Raw genomic sequence first — 19,831 nt, 5'->3', positions numbered from 1 at the left:
CTTAGGATTTGTTCAATCTGGAGTTGGCAGATGAATGAAATGGAAAATATTGCATTTGATGGCCAATATTTCATAAAAGCAGAGAAAGTCCAGAGTACGAAACGTCTAATGCATGGCTGCTACACCTTTTCTAGGTCAACGTTTTATAATTTTCCAGGCACAAATTGGCAAATTTCTCAATCTGTGAGTCATTGTTTATGTTAATCAAAAAAAAAAATAATTCTCAGAATTATACAAACTTCTACAGTATTCGGGCAAAAAAAAGAAAATCAGCAAAAATAACAATAGGACCGATGGACATTTGAAAGACAGATTGACATGGATGGGTGGACTGCTGATTAACGATGTATTGATTGATGGATACAGCTATTTTCCTTGTAGTAACATTGAAAATCCAAACATTTCCTTTGTATCTTGTGTTCCTGTATCTGTATCCAAACCTATAAAATACTTAAACCAAAGTCCTCACTTTCCAAGCCTGTGTAGAAACCCTGACAATGGCCTGCTAAGTGTGTGCTCAGCTCAAGAGTGCAAATGGGGACAAATACTGGGGACTTTAAAACTTTAAAACTAAACGGAACATCCCCCTAAGCACCTTCTACACCTCTGTTCATTAGATTTTCTCAGCAAAATAAGAAAAAAAGCCAGAACACTTGTATTTCGTTATCCAGGTGCAGACATCTAAACTGCTGTTCATAAACATCACAAAGAGTCTCATTAAAAGGAAGCCTGAAGATTCATGAACTGTTCTGCACTGCTCCTCGTTCGTCTTCGTTCACTTGCAGCTAACCTAACTGTCCCTCTAGGGACTTGGGATCAGACCTCAATCTCCCTCTCATGTCCTTCTTTGTAGCCAGCCTTTAAGCCCCGCTGATGGATGACAAAGGCTTCTTTGGCACATATTGTTGGGAGCATTTCTGTTTCTGGTTAGAGAATTAAAACACTGCCTTGGAGAAGACAATGGGATTCTGCCTGAAGCTAAGCTAAAGCTAAGCCAACCCTACAGGACTGAAGAATAGAAGAATGTCCTGAGCTCCATCAGGGTTCTGGTTATAGTTACAGAGAAAGAGTGTCAAAGTATCCATCTTTAATAATTTCCATTATTTCAAAAAGCTGCCAGTAAGCTGCCTGAGTCTTTCTTGAGTAAGCTTTCTGCATAGTTAATTGAATCTGGAATCTGTTAGTATTTTGATGTATATAAATAGATTTAAGCAGAAATTCATTGAGCTGAATATTTTACCTATTAGCATTCTGCTTTTGCAGTAACTAGGGCATAACAAGCTAATAATATCAGATTAATTTAGTTAAAGCTGCTCCGTCAGCTGCAGTTTTGTAAATGTTATCTTAATAAGACTGATGGATGTTTTCTTCGCGCTGTTTTTTCTGACAATATTTCTTCAAACCAGCCAATTTGTCATTTCTTGTAGGGAATGGGAAAAGAGTAAAACGTATTCTTTCTGTCAGCTGTTTGTCAGTGTCCAACAGGAATAAACACTAGGTGGTGCTAGACTGCATGCCCTTTTCTCTGGAAAAAAGTGCCCTTTTGGAATTTTATTTTATTTTTTTACAGTGTATAGTGTCTTTATAAGCACGTCATAGCTGCCTGTCTCTTTTATTTCTGCTCCCATAAGATTGTTTAAAGGAGTTTTGAGGATAATGTTTTTCTCTGGTTGCTCTTGTATTACTTTACAATAAGTAGAACACAAATGTACATTGTACCTTAAAAAAGGTATGTTTACTTGAAAACTGCTATAAACATATGAATTTGTTTTGTTTTCTAGTCTTTTATTTCTACAGGTTTTGAAAACATGACTTAAAAACCTCCTTATATCTTGATCCCAGGAACAAACCTGGCATTAACTGCAGACCACAAAATGAGCGACAGACCACATACTGCCATTAGTGACCTCGAAAAATGTTTTCCATTTTGGTTTGTAATGCTGAATCTCCTTTTCAGGATCTTTGTGAAGATAATGGCTGGAAAACAGTCAGTGAAGGCTTATAAAGGACTCCCTTCAGAAAAGGGACTTAATGTAGCTCTATGCTGCCACTTTAATTCAATTAGCCCGTGTCAGTCACTGCCTAGGTATCAAACCGCCTCAGACTAATATTTACAGAGGGGCTCTAATATCAATACGCAGGTGAAGGTAGTTCCCCCCGTCCTCTCCATCCTGCAATTATATAACCACATATGGCTGCAGCAGTGAATCACAACATTTACCACCGATCTCTTCAACAGCCGGCCCAATGATTGGCCCACGCCGACTGCCAAATCCATTCTGACCAGCGTAATCTTAATATTAGCCTTAGAAAAATGACTCTTGTATTGACTAAGTAAAACTGTCTAAATGAGTCATTTGAGCCAGAGTAAACACATTTAACCAGGAGGTCAGAGGCTGCCACACAAGAGGCAGGTTAAGTTTGATAATTTTCTCAAAATGTTTAATGTCCTCCAAAACCTTTTGGGAAAAACAAGTGCCGGGGCTGATATTGACCTTGGCAGCAGGCCAAATACCCGAGGCTTTATATGTACATCAATGCTCCATCTTCTGACAAATGTAAGTAGACGTCTTATGCAGGTCGCTCGCTTTTCAACTCCTCAACCCGCCCACCATCTATGCTGTGTGATCATGAGATAAGAATGACATAGCGTGTGTGTGTTGTGGGTTAAATATCTAGATCTGACTAAATCTGGTAATGTGGAAATTGCTGCAATCTTGTCAGCACATCTGAAATATGTGCACGATAAAAAACAGACACCAAGATCCAAGTGAACAAGTTAGATTACCTACTTGGGGATTTAGGTTAAACATAAGAATAAAGGGGGCTTCTCCCACACAAACATGACCATGATCACATGTTCCTCATCAAGAAACCCAAAACAACAAGACCAAAGTCTCAAATCCAATATGTCACTCCTCCTGTGTAACTCAGTATCCTCTTACTCAGGTCCTTCTCACTGTCCTCGCAATGGTAATTGTGCATGCTGTTGAGAAAAGAGCTGCAGAAACCGCAACGTAATTTTGACAGCGTTCTCCTCCTACTTTCAAAGCTTGAAACAACACACCACCTTCCAGATGCTTCCAGGCTGTTCCAAGTTTTACGCCACGCCTGCCTCACCACGATGGTTGTACTGGATGCTAAGAGGTCTGCTGTCGCCCACAATCACAAGCGGTCTTGCGCGTTTCCTGGACTACTACATGTAAACTCACCTTCCACATGCAACTACACACATGTAAGTGCAAACAATACACATGTAAGAAAAAGATTGAACCTGAGACACTCAAAGTGTGGATCACTTAAGTTAAAGAAACAACGCGTTTGTGAAGCAATGTCTTTTGCAAGATATTTTACGACCCAAACCCAGCGTTTCCCAATATTTTTGAAAAAAAAAAAAGTTTTCTCTCTGGTTTCTTTGTGCAGTTCACGCTCAGCTCTCTGAAAACACCCGGGTTCCATTATTCTGCTCTCTGGGGAAATCATCATCTCTAATAGGAAACATGCTGAGCAAAACAGGTACAAGAGAAAGGAGGGTGGAGCATCCTTCTGCATCATAGTTGAACTTCTGCAGGTTTTTTGTATTATCTGCGTAATGTAAAGCAGAACAAATGATCTGAATCAAAGCTGGAATAACAATATTACACATACAGTTATTGTTCACTTTATTAGGTACACTTTTCTACTTCTGGAATGGGCCTTCTTTTGTCTTTAGAACCGCCCTAATTTGTTGTGGGAAAAATGCAATAAGGTTTGGAAAAGTTTCCTCAGAGATTATGGTCCTTATTTACATGATGGCATCACACAGATGCTGCAGATTTATCAACAGCACATGTATGCTGTGAATCTCCTGCTCATCCATATCCCAAATATGCTCTAATGGATTGAGAGCTGGAAGGATGAGGCCATTAAATTACATTGCACTACTTGTCATGTTCAAGGAACCAGTTTGAGATGATCTGACTTTTCTAACATGCTGCACAATCCTGTTGGAAGTAGCCATCAGAAGATGTGGTTCACTGTGGTTACGATGAAGATAAAGGCATGGCAAGCAGCAATAATCAGGTAGGTTGTGGTATTTCAAAATACTCAATTGGTCCCAAGGGGCTCAAAAGTGTGTTAAGAAAATATCTGTTACACCATAATACCACTTCCACCAGCCTAAACCGGGTGAATCCATGCTCTTATGTTGTTTACACACCTAGTGTTATCTGCTTTAGGGTGTGCTGTGAAATGAGAGATAGTATTTGACATGCCTTTGTTATACTGAGTAGTTATTTGTCTTTTTATCGTCTTGAACAAGTCAACCCATTCTCCTGTGACAGGAACAAAGCATTTAATTCCACAACAACAGGGTATTTTCTCATTTTTGCAGTTCTGTTGACCTAAGAGATATTACATCTGTGACTTTTAATCCAAGAACGTCAACAGCTTCTGAAATACCCAGACCATACTGCATACCACTAACAGCTGATTAAATAATTTCTATTCTGAAGCTTAGTTTGAACTTCTGCCAGTCATCTTGTCAGTAATTCAACATACTGCCTTGTGATTGGCTGGCTGCTGGCTTAGTTGTGTTTATGATCAATTGAACAGATGTACCTAATAAAGTGGCTTGTATGTATAGGAATGTTCCAATACCTTTTTGAAACAAAACCCATATGCTTCTATTTTAGACTATGACAAAGACCCATCACCTTTTGTGATACCGTAATAAAATGCAAGTTATTGTTTTATTTAATGTCATTTAACTGAGCTTGATGAATAGCAGCATTATGAACAAAATAAAGATGAATACCTGCAGGAGAACAGAACAATATGCACCCTATGGCAGGATTATCCAGAAAGGCACAGCTGAGGAAAAACCAGATGATACGTCACAGTGCTTGACAGTTCACTCTCATGCAAGCATAAACTGGGTCCGCCCCAAAACAGAGCTGGTCGTGCGTCAACGCTGACCTTGTGGTGACCAGAGCTATCCCTCTTCCCAGGAGGGGTGTTCTTAGAGGTTATGAACTTTGTTTCCAGGACGAAAGCCAAGTGGTTGTCTCAGCAGGACCACGAGGCTTTGGCCCAACGTGCTCCAAGCGGGTTCGGCCTGGATTCAGGATGAGTAATATGTGAAAGACAAAGGAAGCAGAGGGCGAAAAGTGTAGCGATGGAGGGAGTTTACAAAGTGTTGCTGATCCTACGTATTTGTGAGGCTATTTGCAGGCAGATAGCCTCACAAATGATGCAAGGCTGTTGTGTAATAAACTATTGCGGACACAAACTACAGAGCAGGTTCAGGGCAAAATAGGTCTTTGCGATCCCAAAAGGATTTGAATGCACACAGTGGACAACTGCACCAGAGGTATGCATGTTAATGGTCATTTTAAGAATTTATATTGAGTCCTACTACTTGTGTTTGAGCTTCAGTTCCATTTTGTCAATTCGTAGTTGTTTATATGCAGACTAGATAGAACAACATTAAAATTAAAATGTTTTTTATCCTTGCGGCTGTAAGCAGCCATCAAGTATTTATAATAGGAGCAGAGGCGACGTCACACTGTGTGCAAGAGACAACAGTTATTACAGGCAGTGTTTTACTACTTTAAAGCAAGTTAGAACCAATAACTTAGCATAACTTGCTGTAACCAAGTTATGCTATTACTTGGTTATGTCATAGTCAAGTAACTACAGTATGTGACCTTTAGTTGTTAAAAAAATGTGTATATCTCAAGCATGACTTTAAACTATTTTTAGGAAGGGTGGACTCAGACGTAGTTTGTACATTGAGCTGTACAGCAGCCTTGCTTTTCACCAGGTGTTTGTTAATTGCTACGGCTAGTCTGGAGGAGATGAATAGGGGAGGCAGGAAGAAGCTGTGTGTGGAAATAGGTGACACTTTGTGGGAGTGATCACTCAGCCATGGCTGCTATGGGAGATTCAAGGAAAAAATCAAGGCAACAGTTCAGGTAAGTTTTGAGGAGGGAATAGCAATAACTTTATATAAAACTCAAACAAAGTCAATTTCACATAGAACTGACATCAAGCAAAACAAATTGAGTTGGACTATTAGTTGTCGCTTCACTATTGAACTGTAACTGAGTTAGCTGGTGGGAGATCAGGTTTTCAGGAAGTGTGTCACTACATGAAATGATTTGGACTTCATACAATCTTGGACTGTCTATGACAAAGTAGGTTTCTTTTTTGATGTTGCCTGCATGTATGTTCAAAGGTTTGACTCAATTTGACTTTTCTTTTTTTTTTCTTCGCAATGTGACTAGTTTTAGTACATGGAAAGTGAGTCAGTTTTGGTCATATGACAGGATACTGACGAGATTATGTTTTTTTGTATTTTTTTCCCCTCATTATTCAGGACAAGCTCAGTTTTTTAACAGATTAATGTTTGTGCTTCCCACCCCGATGACACATTTATAATTCTCTAATCCCTTACAGTGACCCATATTGAGCGAGTGTGACGCATTTCTACATCTACAAGCTGTTTGTTTCGCATCCAGCGAAACAAACAGCGGGACGTGAGGGGGCGAGGACTCACCCGTCCCTTGCGCCATCCAGGGATGCCAGAGGGGACAGGTGATGAGGGCTGCCGAGGTCCCGATCCAGCCGGTGCTGTCGGGAGGGCAGGTCTGTGACGGAGGCAGGGTTGGGGGCATGGGAGAGGAGCTCCACCGAGGCGCTCTGATGGGGGTTGCTGGAGCCAGCGTACAGGCCTGAAAGACAAACAAAGCTAATTCAGTAAACGTGCCAGATAAACTCCAGGGTTCTGCGCACAGTCTATTCCTTTGAGCAAATTAAAAGCCATTTCATGGTTACAGGGTTTTGTTTTGACAACCTACATCCAATCACTGTGCTTTGTAGAAGAAAATGTTCTTTGTTTGTGCTGTTTGTAATTTAAGGTACATTGTTTGTGCTGCCACAGGAACTTGGCCTGGTTAAGCTTTTTCTCATTATCCAATAATCAGCTAAATTAGAACATATGTTCGAACAGTGAGCATGAAAAGTAGAACTTTGTAAAAGTTACCAAACGAAAATGTCAAAATGTTTCATTTAGAAACGCTCTGCTTTAAGGTTATTTAATTTATAGTTTTTGGCACAGTAGTGTTAGGGGGAACCGTTATTTCATTCCCAGGCTCCGTGGTGCCAGCTTTTCTTCTATTTCAAGAGGAAAAGTGTTGTTAAGTGCAAATCATTCCACAAGCTTTAAACTGTCAATATCAAATTTCTCTTGATATTTTTCTCCCGTAAACGACTCTTGCCCAGTTTCAAAATCCCAAGGTGACATCTTGAAATCTTCTTGTTTGCTCTGGCTAGAAATTTTAAGCCCGAAGGTGTTGAGTTTGAAGGATAAAACATAGAAGCTGGAACCATCAAGTTTTGGCCATTTGTGTCTCAGCATATTTTCTCCAAAATTGCTTTTCATTTCTTACCGCTTTGTGCATACGTCTAAGATTTACACAGACAATTCTTCCTACAAATCTGCTCCGCTGCTTCTAAGCTTTCAAAAACAATAATTTTCCAGCAGTTCAATTTCATCAACTTAGAAGAAGTGTTCCTCTAGAGGCCCATTCGGCCCAGAACTTCCCATTCCTGACAACAAATCTAGTTAGCATTGAATCAACTTGATCAATTCTTTCTCTCCTGTGACTGTAAATCTACTGTGATTTCTTTCATGGCAGTCAGTAAGTGAGCAGTAACTGTCTGGAATAGTTAAACTGCAACAGAAATTGAAGCAAAGGAGAAGATGAAGGGAAGAAAAAAAAAAAAACGCTCTCGGTTTTTGCAGACAGATCTGATGCTACACATGATTCATTAATAATAAGTCACAAACCTTCAACGTTTTTACCTCTAGACTCATCAATTGCTTTCACACAGGCAAAAGATTGGACAAATAAAATCTCTAATTGCCAAAGTTTTATAATTTTTTGGTTTTTAGTTGAGCAAAGAACCATTTACTATGCAAGTTTTTCAAGGAGCGCTGAACATATGCCACCGTGTGCGACTAAGAGTTAAACTTCACATCTTTTTCGTCAATTCATATAAAGCAGAAAACTGCAAACTGAGGAAAACAACATGATTATTTTTTTCAAAGTCTTTTGAAAATAACTCAAATGCATTGTAGGCATATATACTTTGTAACTGCATTCCATTTGTTTAGTCGTTATCCTGCTGGAAGATGAGCCTTGATACCAGTTTCATTCTTGTGCAGCCTCAAACAGCTTTCTTCCTTGTTTTTATTTCTTTTCGTCTGCTCATCAGCTATGAACAGCTTCACTGTCCCTGCAGAAGAACAGCATCCCCACAGCATGATGGTGCCACTGTCCAGGTGTTACCAGGTTGATGCATATTGTGGGCTTTCACCTTACGCCCTGGACATATTGTTGAACTATGTGGACAAACTTCAGAAACCTTCGCAGAAAAGATGCCCTTACAGTGAGATTGCATCACTCAAAAGTGAATAATATTAACTAAAAAGATGAGTTTTGAGGGCAATGTTGCACTGAATTTTATTTCAGGGTACCAGAGTAAAGGGGCCATAGCAAATATGCATGCCACACTTTTCAGATTTATAAAAAAAAATCCATGAATACCTTTCCTCACATTCCAAAATCATGTCAGCCCAATAAAATACATAGACGCTGTATACTGATGCAAGTCTCTGCAGCTATACAATCAGAATATGTCAACCTCTATTCTCAGCTCTGATAAGTCGACGCAGGTATATCAGGGAACACCATAATCATCCCCTATAAAGCACAGAGGGGTTTCTCGTAAGCCCCACTGCAGACATGTAAATAGGTGCAGACTTATAATCAGCTAACAGGAAAGCACGTTTAACTCTTACTGGAACCATGACTCACTTTCTGCCCTGCAAATGTTAATGACTGGATACCTGCCAACCCTGCCCCATTTCTTTCATGCTTCCTATAAGCCATCAAACAAAGTGAAACTCGTGTAAATTGGAATCCTCAATCCAAACCACAAGGCTGCAACATCTTTGCTGCACTAAGTAGTGCCTAATTTGGTGCTTGCTTACGAGGAAGCCCCTTGGAGGCCTTTAAACCTGTTAAAGCATGAGAACGAGCAGCATCAACCTAAAGACGACGGAAAGGAGCAGCAGTTTAAGAGCCAAAACTCTGTTTGACATTCAGGGAAAAGTTGAGCGTTCACTGATGTCAGAGCAGATCCAGCAGCAATAACCGAAAACAACAGGGAGCCTGGACGAACTACAAGCAGAAAACAGGGACAGATGTGTCCATAAACGGAAGCTGCGGGGCATCTCTTTTGTGTCTCCTAGATTGCTGTAATCCATTTATTTCTCTTGCTCACTCAGTCCACTGTGATGTTCGCTTTTAAAGGGAGCCAAATATGTCAAGCAGAAAAATGGACATTTAAAGACCTTACAAGCCTACATAAACCTCCTGTTTGCAGTCTTTTGCACTACATGATAAGCAGCAAGGATAACGTGACTGCAATGAAACACAAATCAAGCTCGACTGTGATGTTGCAACATTTTCTTTTTAAGACTTAAGCACGGTGTAAATGCTCAACTGTTGATCGGAAATAATATGTAAGTAATCGAAAGCACTGTAAGCATTTTACAAATCAAGCAGCTGATTCCAAACCCTTCATACTTTTCTTTATAAAACATTTCTAAAGAGTATTTTATTTTATTTCCATTTTACAATTTTACAGCCATTTGTGTTGTGCTATAAAATACATTGAAATGCGCTGCTATCATTAGTCTTCATAAGCCCCAGTGTCACTGTTGCAGGTCAACTGGCCACAAATATTTGATTTGATTGGAAGAAATGAAAGAATGTTTTCATTCATGACAAGAAGTTGACAAGAATATAAAACATTTGGTTGGGGGATCAAGTTTTAGTCTTTGACAAGGATTGCATGTTGTCCCGGACTAAACATTGCATGGCAGGCACTTAAAAAATCTGTCTAGATTCAGTGGCTGTAGAGAAAGTGAGGATGATTGCAATTGAAGAAGCTGTCAATTGTCAGTCAAACTCTGCAAACACAGAACACCATATAAGTGCCTTTGCTGCCCAGTTATTCAAGTCAGAATTTGGAGAACCTTCAGCAATCAGTTTAAAGTATGCAGATTTTAGTCAAACATCAGGAAGAAGAAAGATTGAATGCAGTTATAAACAAAGACATGGAGTACTCTGTGGAACAAATACAGAGCAACTCAGTTTTCCTCTCAGAGGCTGATTTTTTTTGGACAACATTTCAACATTTATTGCATTCTCCACAGAAATGGACTCCTTGTCATACAGCTGACTGGTTGGGATCAATCACAATGCAGAAAACAAGTAAAAGTACAGCGACAGGGAGATGGCAAAGTGACCTGATGTCTGTTCTCGTCAGCCTCCATGGAAAGCTTCTGTAAATAAACTTCTTTTTCTCAGTTCTGACGACAGGAAAATAAAGAAAGAGCGTGTTTAACCATCTCTAATGATGGCACATCTTCTAACTAGAACAAGACAATAAAAAGTGTGTTAAAATTCATTTAATTAATCATCTTCAAATGCTCCATTAAAAGCAACAAATAATCAGGGATTTGTTTCCTTAGCATGAGTTAGTGCCTTCATAGGCAAGGTGTTACTCTGCCGTCTGTGTACCTGTGAAGATGTCTGGACAGAGTGCAGGGGAACGAACATCTTTGCCGTTGTAGATCTGATGCGAGGAGCTGGAGCTCTGCAGCTGCTGCATGGAGAGACAGTCGCTAAGGACATCCTGCTCCAGGTGCGGGCAGGGCCGCAGCTGAGGAACACAACAGGAAATGATTAGAAAAATTATAGATATTATGTCATATTTCACAAATTAAAGGTTACACATTCTTTTAAAAAAAATCTTTAGTTTCACCAGAATGAGATTGTGTTGTTAATGTTGATAAATGATTGAGAAAATACATTTGTGTTGTCTGTATTGAAAAGAAAAAGGAAAGGCAATTTCCTTTATTCTTGATGTCCTTGACTATTTATGGGTAATTGATCTCGGTTTTAACCACAGATTTTTTTTTGTTATCTTTCATTGCTTACCTTAACTGTGGTTACTGACAACACATCACAGCAGAAAATGTTATCACAGTACTCAATATAACACAAAATTAGTTGTTTAATTCTGCTTTTGTCTTATTTTGACATCGTATTTTACTGTATCTAAAAACATGGGTATAAGTGTGAATAATTGAAGAGAGGTTTATGAAACATCCCTCCCTGCCCTGTACACAAAGTCTACTGTTTATGATGCGAACCCATTTTCAATAGCATGTGATTACTGGGATGAAGGGTGTTAAATGTGAGTACAGAATACAGTATGTTCGTGGTGACGGTTGGAAAGTCTATTGGTGACCCCAAGAGGTCAAACAACTGTTCACTGAACTAATCAGAAAACTTCAAGCATTTGGGATACTGTGATATATAAATCTTCATTGCTGCAGATTGCAGAGCGTAGCATGAAATTAAGAAACATCACTTTTCCGTCTTCCTGTGACACCAGAGCATCATTCGTTTTTGTAGAAGTGTGGTATTTATGGCAATTAAGTGGCAACTCCAAAACTGTAGAAATGTCCAAAAAAAGCTTTCTGTGGTACGAGATGTGTGGAACAGCACTGCTGGAGCAGAATTTACTTATAGCCATGTGTATTCCTACTGCATTGCATACAAAACAGATATGAGAATATATACCTGGGAAGCTTTGGAAAACACAGAACTGTGCATCAGCTGACTAGTATTATCTGTATCAACATACTGTGTTGAATGAAAAATATTTGATAACTTCAACCTAACCTGTATCGTTTTATTAGAAAGCTCTTTTCTAAATATTTTGTAATTTCGATGCAATTAAAAATAGTTTTCAACACATGCTGGAGCAAATGCTTTCAGGTGGGCAGATATAATGAAGTTTGTGAAGCAATTTCTTAAAAAAAAAGAAAAATTTAAACCACCAAGTCTCATCATTGTCTATCGTTAACTCCAGTTTCTGCTCCACTACAAAAATCAGTTCCACATTTTGATTTTGTGGCTGGAAGCATCCTTTATCTGCATCATTAAGACCTCTACTCTAAATGATTTGTTTATCCGACAGAAACCATCGACAAGGAGCCAAGTGGGCAGTAATTTTATATCTGCTTTTTGTTAGATTTTTGGTGTTCCCATAAGAGATTTCATAACATTTTAAATATGGTTTATCTTAACAGTTTTACAGCTGGCATCCTCCATGTTTGGTTTCATTCTGTGTGTCAGTAAATGTGTACACATGGGTCCTCCTGGGGATTATTATGAGTGTCCTGCAAACCATTCATCACGTGTAATTGAGGCTCTGTTTTCTCCACAGCGACACTCTCAACAGTTTGCTTTTCTGGGCCAACTCCAACAGTGGAGTAAGAGTGTTTGTTTGACATTTGTCCATAACATCTAGGCCGCTGGGGCATTCTGCACTACAGCTTATTAACAACGCTACAAGCACACATGTGTTTCCCCTTTTACGACGTAAAGCAGAGGAACACATCATCCAGCCTGCCGCTATCCAACCCTCTCCACAACAATGAGCTCTTTCTCTCTGTTATTTAGCCACTTCCAGGCAGGGAAAGAATGAACTTTCAGAACATAAATGCGATGAAACGTGGTCGACCTGATCTACTGAGAGGGGAAATTATTTCCAAAGACACTTAACCTGTAGAAAAAGCCCATCTAAACAGGACCAAGTGATTCAACATTTCATCAGAATTTGTGGACTGCACTTAAGTTGGTTTCCTGGTATGACCGTGACTTTTAAGAACAATTCATTCATCGGGGTGGTCATTCACAAAGCCTTCCTTGACTAGTTTGGATCTGTGTGTGTTTTGTTGGAATATCCAACTCTGTCCAAAGTTCAAATATCTGACCCAAATTCTCAGCCAAAGACGGATGGAAATTGGTGATGGTGTTTAAGAACAGGCCAGAAACCACCAAGGCTCAAGGCTAAGCGGGAAGATGTTGCGACACCACTGTCCACAGTGAAGCAAATTTTATATCAGTGCAGTGGGACAATTAAGAAATAAGGCCCTGCTCCTAAATTTAGGAGCTTTACTTAAATATGTAGCTGAGCAACTGTCATGCATTTAGAGGCAGCGTCAACTTCATCTTGAAACTAAAGTTTTGTGTATGAAACTTGGACAAAATTGCATGTTAAAAAAGGGCAATGATCCCATTGGGGATGTCCAACCTTTTTATTCCATTAAGCATCGGGATGACCACTCACAACCTTAAACCCACTGGAAGTTTGTTGACTATGTTCAAAAGTTTCTTTGCCTGGAAACAAACCAATTTAAATGATCGATGCAAATTCTAAAAAGAGGAACTACCAAATATCAAAACACAATTATGCCAGGCCCCTGTTTATGTCTAACAGAGGTACATAGTTTCTCTATAACTTGTTTTGTGAAAAATTTTCAAACATTATCTGTGGTATATGCACATATTTGAGATTGTGTACGTTGAAAAAAGTACAATAGATGCAAACTTGTACAGCTAGTTTTTAAAAATCATTAAAGTTGTTCTTCAACTTCAAATGCACAGCTAAAATCATAAAATTCTGATTTTTTTCATGTTCAGACACCACTCTGTCTATGTAGCAGCAAACTTTCCAGAATTATCTTTACTTGGTCTGTTTGTGAGATGTTTCTACTACTTTACTAAAGATCTAATTGCATCTAACTGTGAAAATTAGATTCACAGAACTATAATTTTCTGTGAATCTTTTCTGTTTTTCTGGTCTTACTCTAAAGCAGGAGTCTTCAACTCCAGGCTTTGAGGATCGGTGTCCTGCAACTTTTAGGTACGAGGTCATAATCAGAACTTGACTGTAGAGGAAAATCAGCCATTTGATTCAGGTGTGTGGGACCATTAGAGTTGCAGGACTCCAGCCCCTGAGGCCTGGATATGACGACTTCTGCTCTAAAGGGTGAATGTCCAACTGAAATCCAAAATAACTACAAGAGGGGATAACGTCAAGGTCTGATTTGATTCAAAGAATATATATATGTCATTTAATATCTCCATAAAACAGAAGTTGTATCAGAATTTTAAAAGCTAAGATCAATAATTGGCCAAATTTGAATAAATTTTATAAATGATGTCACTTAATGTTTGTCTGATGAAAGCATTTGAGCTCAAAACATCACCATAGGGCCATTAAATCGGCAGACGTTGAGCTGTCGACAAAGGTCTTGTAAGTGACTAAGTGTGGGAGAGAGAGAGACCGCCATCGTGTTTTTGGAGCACTAAATCTATAATCAATCATTCTCATACAGCAACCAGACTTTATAGCTTATATAGAGTCACTAAAACGACCATGAAAGTTGTAACTATAGCAAAAAAAATTCACCAACGCAGACTTTAATTTATTTCTGCTTTCGAAGAAATAAAAGGGAGACGAGAGAGACCAGCTGCAGCTGAAGTGTTGTCTGGACATAATTAATTAGGATACATTGAGAGCCAAATTATCAACAAGTAATTCTAAAACAGAGCATATGTATGCTAATGTTAGCTTACCTCTCCATGTGTTTAGAAACAAATGAATTAAGCATTAGTATATTAACTCAGGTTGGAACAAAACATCTGTGGTTGTTAAGAGAAATGGAGATGCAAATATCACTGATGTGTGAATATACACAATACTACAGAAATGTAGAGCGTTTATTTAACTAAAATTAAAGCCACCCATGTGGTAATTATTTGAGTAATTTTAATATTTCAACAGATTAGGACACTGTCGATAAATTCCTGATGTTTTCTATCAGGGACAAGAAAACCTGATTGGAATACCGTTAAAATAATCCTGGTAATCCAATGGAATTTTATGTTCTCATAACATCACAAAACCACCGGAGGCTTCCTAGATCGAGTCGTCCACTCTGACTGAGTCACCTGGTTCAAAGGGCTTTGGTCGTCCAGGTAGCCAGAAAGCCGGAATGAGTAAGAGTTTCTATGTGGAGGATCCAGCAGATTTACAGGATTACCACTAACCCTGCAGCAGCCCGACCACGTCAGCTAGATTCTCGAATCAAAGAGGCCATAAAGAAGTGACTATTTCCACTTTATTTAAACTGCATGTGACAACTCACAGGAAATTTGCTCGTATAAACTTTGATGACTTTCAAACCACAAGAACGCAAATTCCTCTCAGCTGGTGATCGGATGACTGCATCATGAAGCCACGATTCCTAACCCTAACCTATGAGATCATTATTATTGTTACAAATGAGCTTCATGTACAGCCTGCTTGTTTAATGGCTCATCAAAAATGTTGGGAATCTTTACAGTAATTAGTTTTACCATTATCAAAGCATATTTAGATTTATGGTAAAAATAAATATACCATACATTGACTATCAAATCAGTATGTGATAACTTTCTCTCTAATTGTACCAACAACATTTCACTGTTTGTAGAAGTAACGTTTGATTAATTATTGTGCATTTTCTTGAAAAGAGTGCACAACAAAATTAGGTGTGTTGTGATTACAAATAGTAGACGCTGAATCAGATATTGCAAAAATGCAATACCTAGTTTAGTTCAAAATTATTGGTAACCCCGAAAGATTTAGCTTTAAAACAATCTCTTAATTTTACTAACACATTTCTAGTGAATGGGAATATTATTAATGTTTTGGAGTAGCTCAGATAGTCAGCCAAATCTGAAAAATAACCAGCAGGAGGCCTTGCAACCTTAAACCCTCGGAGCTCATGGCCAAGACAAAACACTGAAATACCAGTCAAACATGTAATATGGTTGTAAGCCATTGCAATAATGTTTTCATTTTTGTGATGTCAAAACAGATTTTTCCCCCAATTAATGCAAATGTTATTAATAATTTTTGACATGCCATTGAATAAAATGTAACTAAAACTAATAATCCCTTTGAACAAAATTTAGACTTTTTTCCAATCATGCAATTATCTTTTGAGAGACACCTGTCTAATTTCCTACTAGAATAAAACTTCTTGGTTAAATTAATATCATTTTAAATCTAAATCGGCAGAGGAATAATTTTGGGGTGAAGTACATGATTCCATCTCACTACTCGGACATACATACTTGTCCTGGTTTACCCACAATGAAAGTCTCTTACCTTCTTATGCACCTGCTGCTCTTTGGCTGAGTGGATTTTGACGTGTTTGCGTAGAGAACTGGGATCCGTGTAGCGCTTGGTGCAGCCCGAGATCTGACATGCATATGGTTTCTAAAGGAACAGAAAAAATATTTAACATCACAATATTTTTCCAAATCTTATACATTTAGATATATTTTTGTTTAAAACATAAATATATAGGTAAAAAGGAAAGAAAGCTAAAGGAAAATTTAAGAACTGAAATTCTAGAAATACATTAAAATAGTACAATTTAAATTTGTTAGAGAAAATGTAGAGTCCTACCTTTTAGCTGAGACAGACACACAAGTTGAAGAAAAAAGAAGGCGAAGAAACAGGATGAAAAGAAAAGATCATCAGGTGAGGAGATTTTAACACAAGAAAATCCTCCTTTAAACTTCACTTCCAGCCATATGTATGCACATTTTCCCCTGTGCTCTTTTCTCTCACTCTGACGTTACAAATCCATACTGTGCTAGATCACACAAATGATATTACAAAAATAGTAATGTACACACACTTAAAGATGTAAAAGCTCGAGTGGGTATGTCAGGAGACGATCCGCTGTGGATAATTAACTTAATTAGCAAAAAAGAGAAAGCTCTGGAAACATTTCCATAACACATTTTGTTGATCAATGGAGAGTTTTGTCAAGCTGAAGCTATGGTGTTTTAGGTAAAAGATACCAAATAAGCAGCGCTAAACAGCATAAGCAAAAAAAACCCAACCAAACAAAAAAAACGTGCAATCAATTGCCCTTGGACTCTATTTAAGTGATGATTTTTGCATGTGCTACTGGCTGTTCTCGTGGCAAGTGTCACTAGAGCAGAGAGGTTGTAGAAGGAAAATAGTTTTATAGTTTTTAAATGTCCCAAATCATTGACTAGCAATGTCTCCTGTTGTATCTCCTGTTTGCCACAAACGTTTTTGCATGTCAGTTTGCGCCTGCTTTCAAACGTGCTAGATAAGGACGCAAAAATAGCACCTTAAATTCGGTTCAGGTTTAGTGAATCGTTTTAGGAGCGGCCTATAAAAATGAAACTCACAATAACACCAAATTTATACTCAAATTTCCTTTTGTCATTTTAAAGGCAAACTGGGAAAACTGTAATTAGCTCTGCGTCTAGCAGTTCCATTCACCTTCACTTTGATGTTTACTAAGCCAAGTTACACTTCATTTAGAGTGCAGAAACACGAGTAGAGTAAATAATCCAGTACAAATTTTGAGTAAGGTAAGAATCAATATAGCATAAGAATGACGCGTTTTTGGCTGCAGCATGCTCACTGATGACTTTAGACGTGAGCTGGTGTGAAGTCATCGGCATCTGGGTCCATCTGTTAACAGTATCATTTGGTCAATTGGGAAAATGTGGGTGGTGGAAGAAAATCTACAACTAATTTAAAAAATAACCACAAGTCAGCATTAATTTTTCTTTTTCTTTGAGAGTTCTGAATGATTTAATAGGAAAAAAGTGGGAGCGGCAAAACTTGCAAAATAAACATGTACGGATGACTAATAAAAATCTTTCCTGCATTTTATTTTAGCATTAAAATGCAAATGAAGGGTGAGCCGACACCCTCCACAACAAAACCACTGTTTCTGTACAACATAAATGCATTTTGTTTGAAAAGCAAAAATGATTCCCTGTTGTTTTTAATTCTTCTATGTTCCCATCACACTATTGTTCAACTACCTCACATTTCATTTTATTTCACAGAGTAGCTATGAGTAAATGATTTGCACTATTTTGTGCATCTGATGCTGCAGCATAGTTGGATATTCAGCTAAACCAGGCTTTTTGGACTTTTAAGAAAATGTACATAATTGCTAGCTAAATATTGTAGCAACACCCCAATAATAAAGTAACATCAAGCTCAGCTATGCTGAAGCTCTGGCTGCACTGATGAAGAGCTGCCCACCTTGACATGCTGAATGCCTTAAATAGCTGAATTTTGTGGTGATATTTTAAGTGCATTTAAGTGCATCAACCCAAATCAATTTAACGTACCATTCAGTTGGAAAAACAACAAAGTGACCATTAATATAAAGCCATAGCTAGCAATCAGGTTGTTATATTGGTCACTTTGTGGCTAATGTGCAGTCCATCATAGTCTACGTACAGGAGGAGGGATGGCTCTGCTTGGATGACAAGTCTAAGTTGCATTCCAACTCCAATCTGACTCTGAAATTTAAGCCTATTCCACTGGATTAGTCCATGTTGTGCATTAGTTAGAACATTTTATTTATTTCTTTTTAAACTAAAAATATTTTGCTGAAGTGTGATAAAAAATCAGCAATTTTTTGTAAAATACAGAGAAAACTAATGGGGCATTCATCTTATAGGGAGGAAAAACAAATATACCAGAAATATAGTGGAAGCAAAGCAGCTAATTTACTCCATGGCTATGTTGGCATGAGAATGCCGGTCAAGCCAGCTATAAGTTGGTGGCGGTACAGCCACCTAATGGGTGGCAGCGATGAATGACTCAACCGTTCCACTTCCATACTGTATGCTCTGAAGAAACAAGCAGACCTCTGTTTTTTATTGCATCCTGAATCCAAGTCCTCTTCAGTGGGAGCCGCAGCCTGTGCTAATGGTGATGATTATTAAAGGACCTGCAGCATGTCTCTACTGAAGTAGGGAGTAAGAAATGTCCCACAGTCTCATTGATTTATGAGAAATTACACTCTGTCAAAATGTAGAAATAGGCAGAGAAGCTTGGCAGTAGATTTTGAATGTAGTAAAATTAAATGACTAAAGTTTAATCATCCTGCAAACACATACTCGGGGAATATTTATTGCTATTTACACCACAAATAATTTTTTGACTTTTTAATATGACCTAACTCAGCTTGAGTTTCACAGACAGACAAAAGGAGCCTGTATCTGGGCGACTGCACACGACTTTTCAGTGTGTGTCAAGAAACTGACCACCCAGGTGATTTTTCAGCAGGTCAAACATGAATTTAAGAATATTTTCTGACCGTGTCTAGGTGAGTGCGCTGGTGCTTGGCTCGGTCACTAGAGTTGCTGAATGCCTTCTGGCAGCCAGGGTGCTGGCAGAGGTACGGCTTCTCGCCCGTGTGGCTCCTCAGGTGGATCTTCAGGTTCTCCAGACGGGAAAACGCTTTGTTACAGCCCTCAAACTGTGGGAGGAGGAGAGACCGCTTACAAAGAGAAAACAGGGGGAAACAAACCAAAGTATGTGCCTGAGTGATTCAGAAATAAGTAATTCCTCCCTTTTACTTATTTTGGAGCTTCTAATAAGGATAGTGTTCATTCTACAAGATATATTGACTGATTAAAAAAGACTGGAGGTGCAACTGTGAGCACTTCTTTCCACATCTTTTGAAAGCATCTGCCAATCCAAGACACTTTGTGAAAACCACTGAGCACCTGTGCTCCCAGCCTGTCATGTTAATTGCAGGGGAAACTGGAGCACGCCATACAGTACAGAGTCGTTTATGTTGGCGTAATGCATAGCAGGAGATAAGTATTCTGCAGTGTATAGTCCATTACTGACAAGTGAATGTGACTGTAAACAAGCTCATATCTGACCCTGCTTGGCTCATTCGATCCCAAGCACTCACCCAATGAGCACCACAGATTTGTTAACGTGTGAATCATTCATGAGACTTCTCATGTATCCACTTCTGGGCTTGTAAAGAAAATGGAAAATGTAA

The 19,831-nt window shown here is 38.6% G+C and overlaps 1 protein-coding gene across 2 annotated transcripts in view; it reads right to left on the bottom strand.

Annotated features, from left to right (window-relative positions):
* The window catches only part of glis1b (GLIS family zinc finger 1b), an 88,356-nt gene that overhangs the window by 7,729 nt on the left and 60,796 nt on the right, over positions 1 to 19,831 (bottom strand). For both annotated transcript variants that reach the window (XM_032571027.1, XM_032571028.1), the window contains exons 5-8: positions 19,133 to 19,294; positions 16,129 to 16,239; positions 10,635 to 10,776; positions 6,539 to 6,713 (exon numbers count right to left, since the gene is read on the bottom strand). In XM_032571027.1, coding sequence (XP_032426918.1) covers positions 6,539 to 6,713; positions 10,635 to 10,776; positions 16,129 to 16,239; positions 19,133 to 19,294 — 590 coding nt within the window. The remainder of the gene's footprint in view (positions 1 to 6,538; positions 6,714 to 10,634; positions 10,777 to 16,128; positions 16,240 to 19,132; positions 19,295 to 19,831) is intronic.

This window comes from Xiphophorus hellerii, chromosome 9 (genome assembly GCF_003331165.1).
Source record: "Xiphophorus hellerii strain 12219 chromosome 9, Xiphophorus_hellerii-4.1, whole genome shotgun sequence".
Lineage (NCBI taxonomy): Eukaryota > Metazoa > Chordata > Actinopteri > Cyprinodontiformes > Poeciliidae > Xiphophorus > Xiphophorus hellerii.
This window is presented reverse-complemented; position numbering and strand designations above follow the sequence as displayed.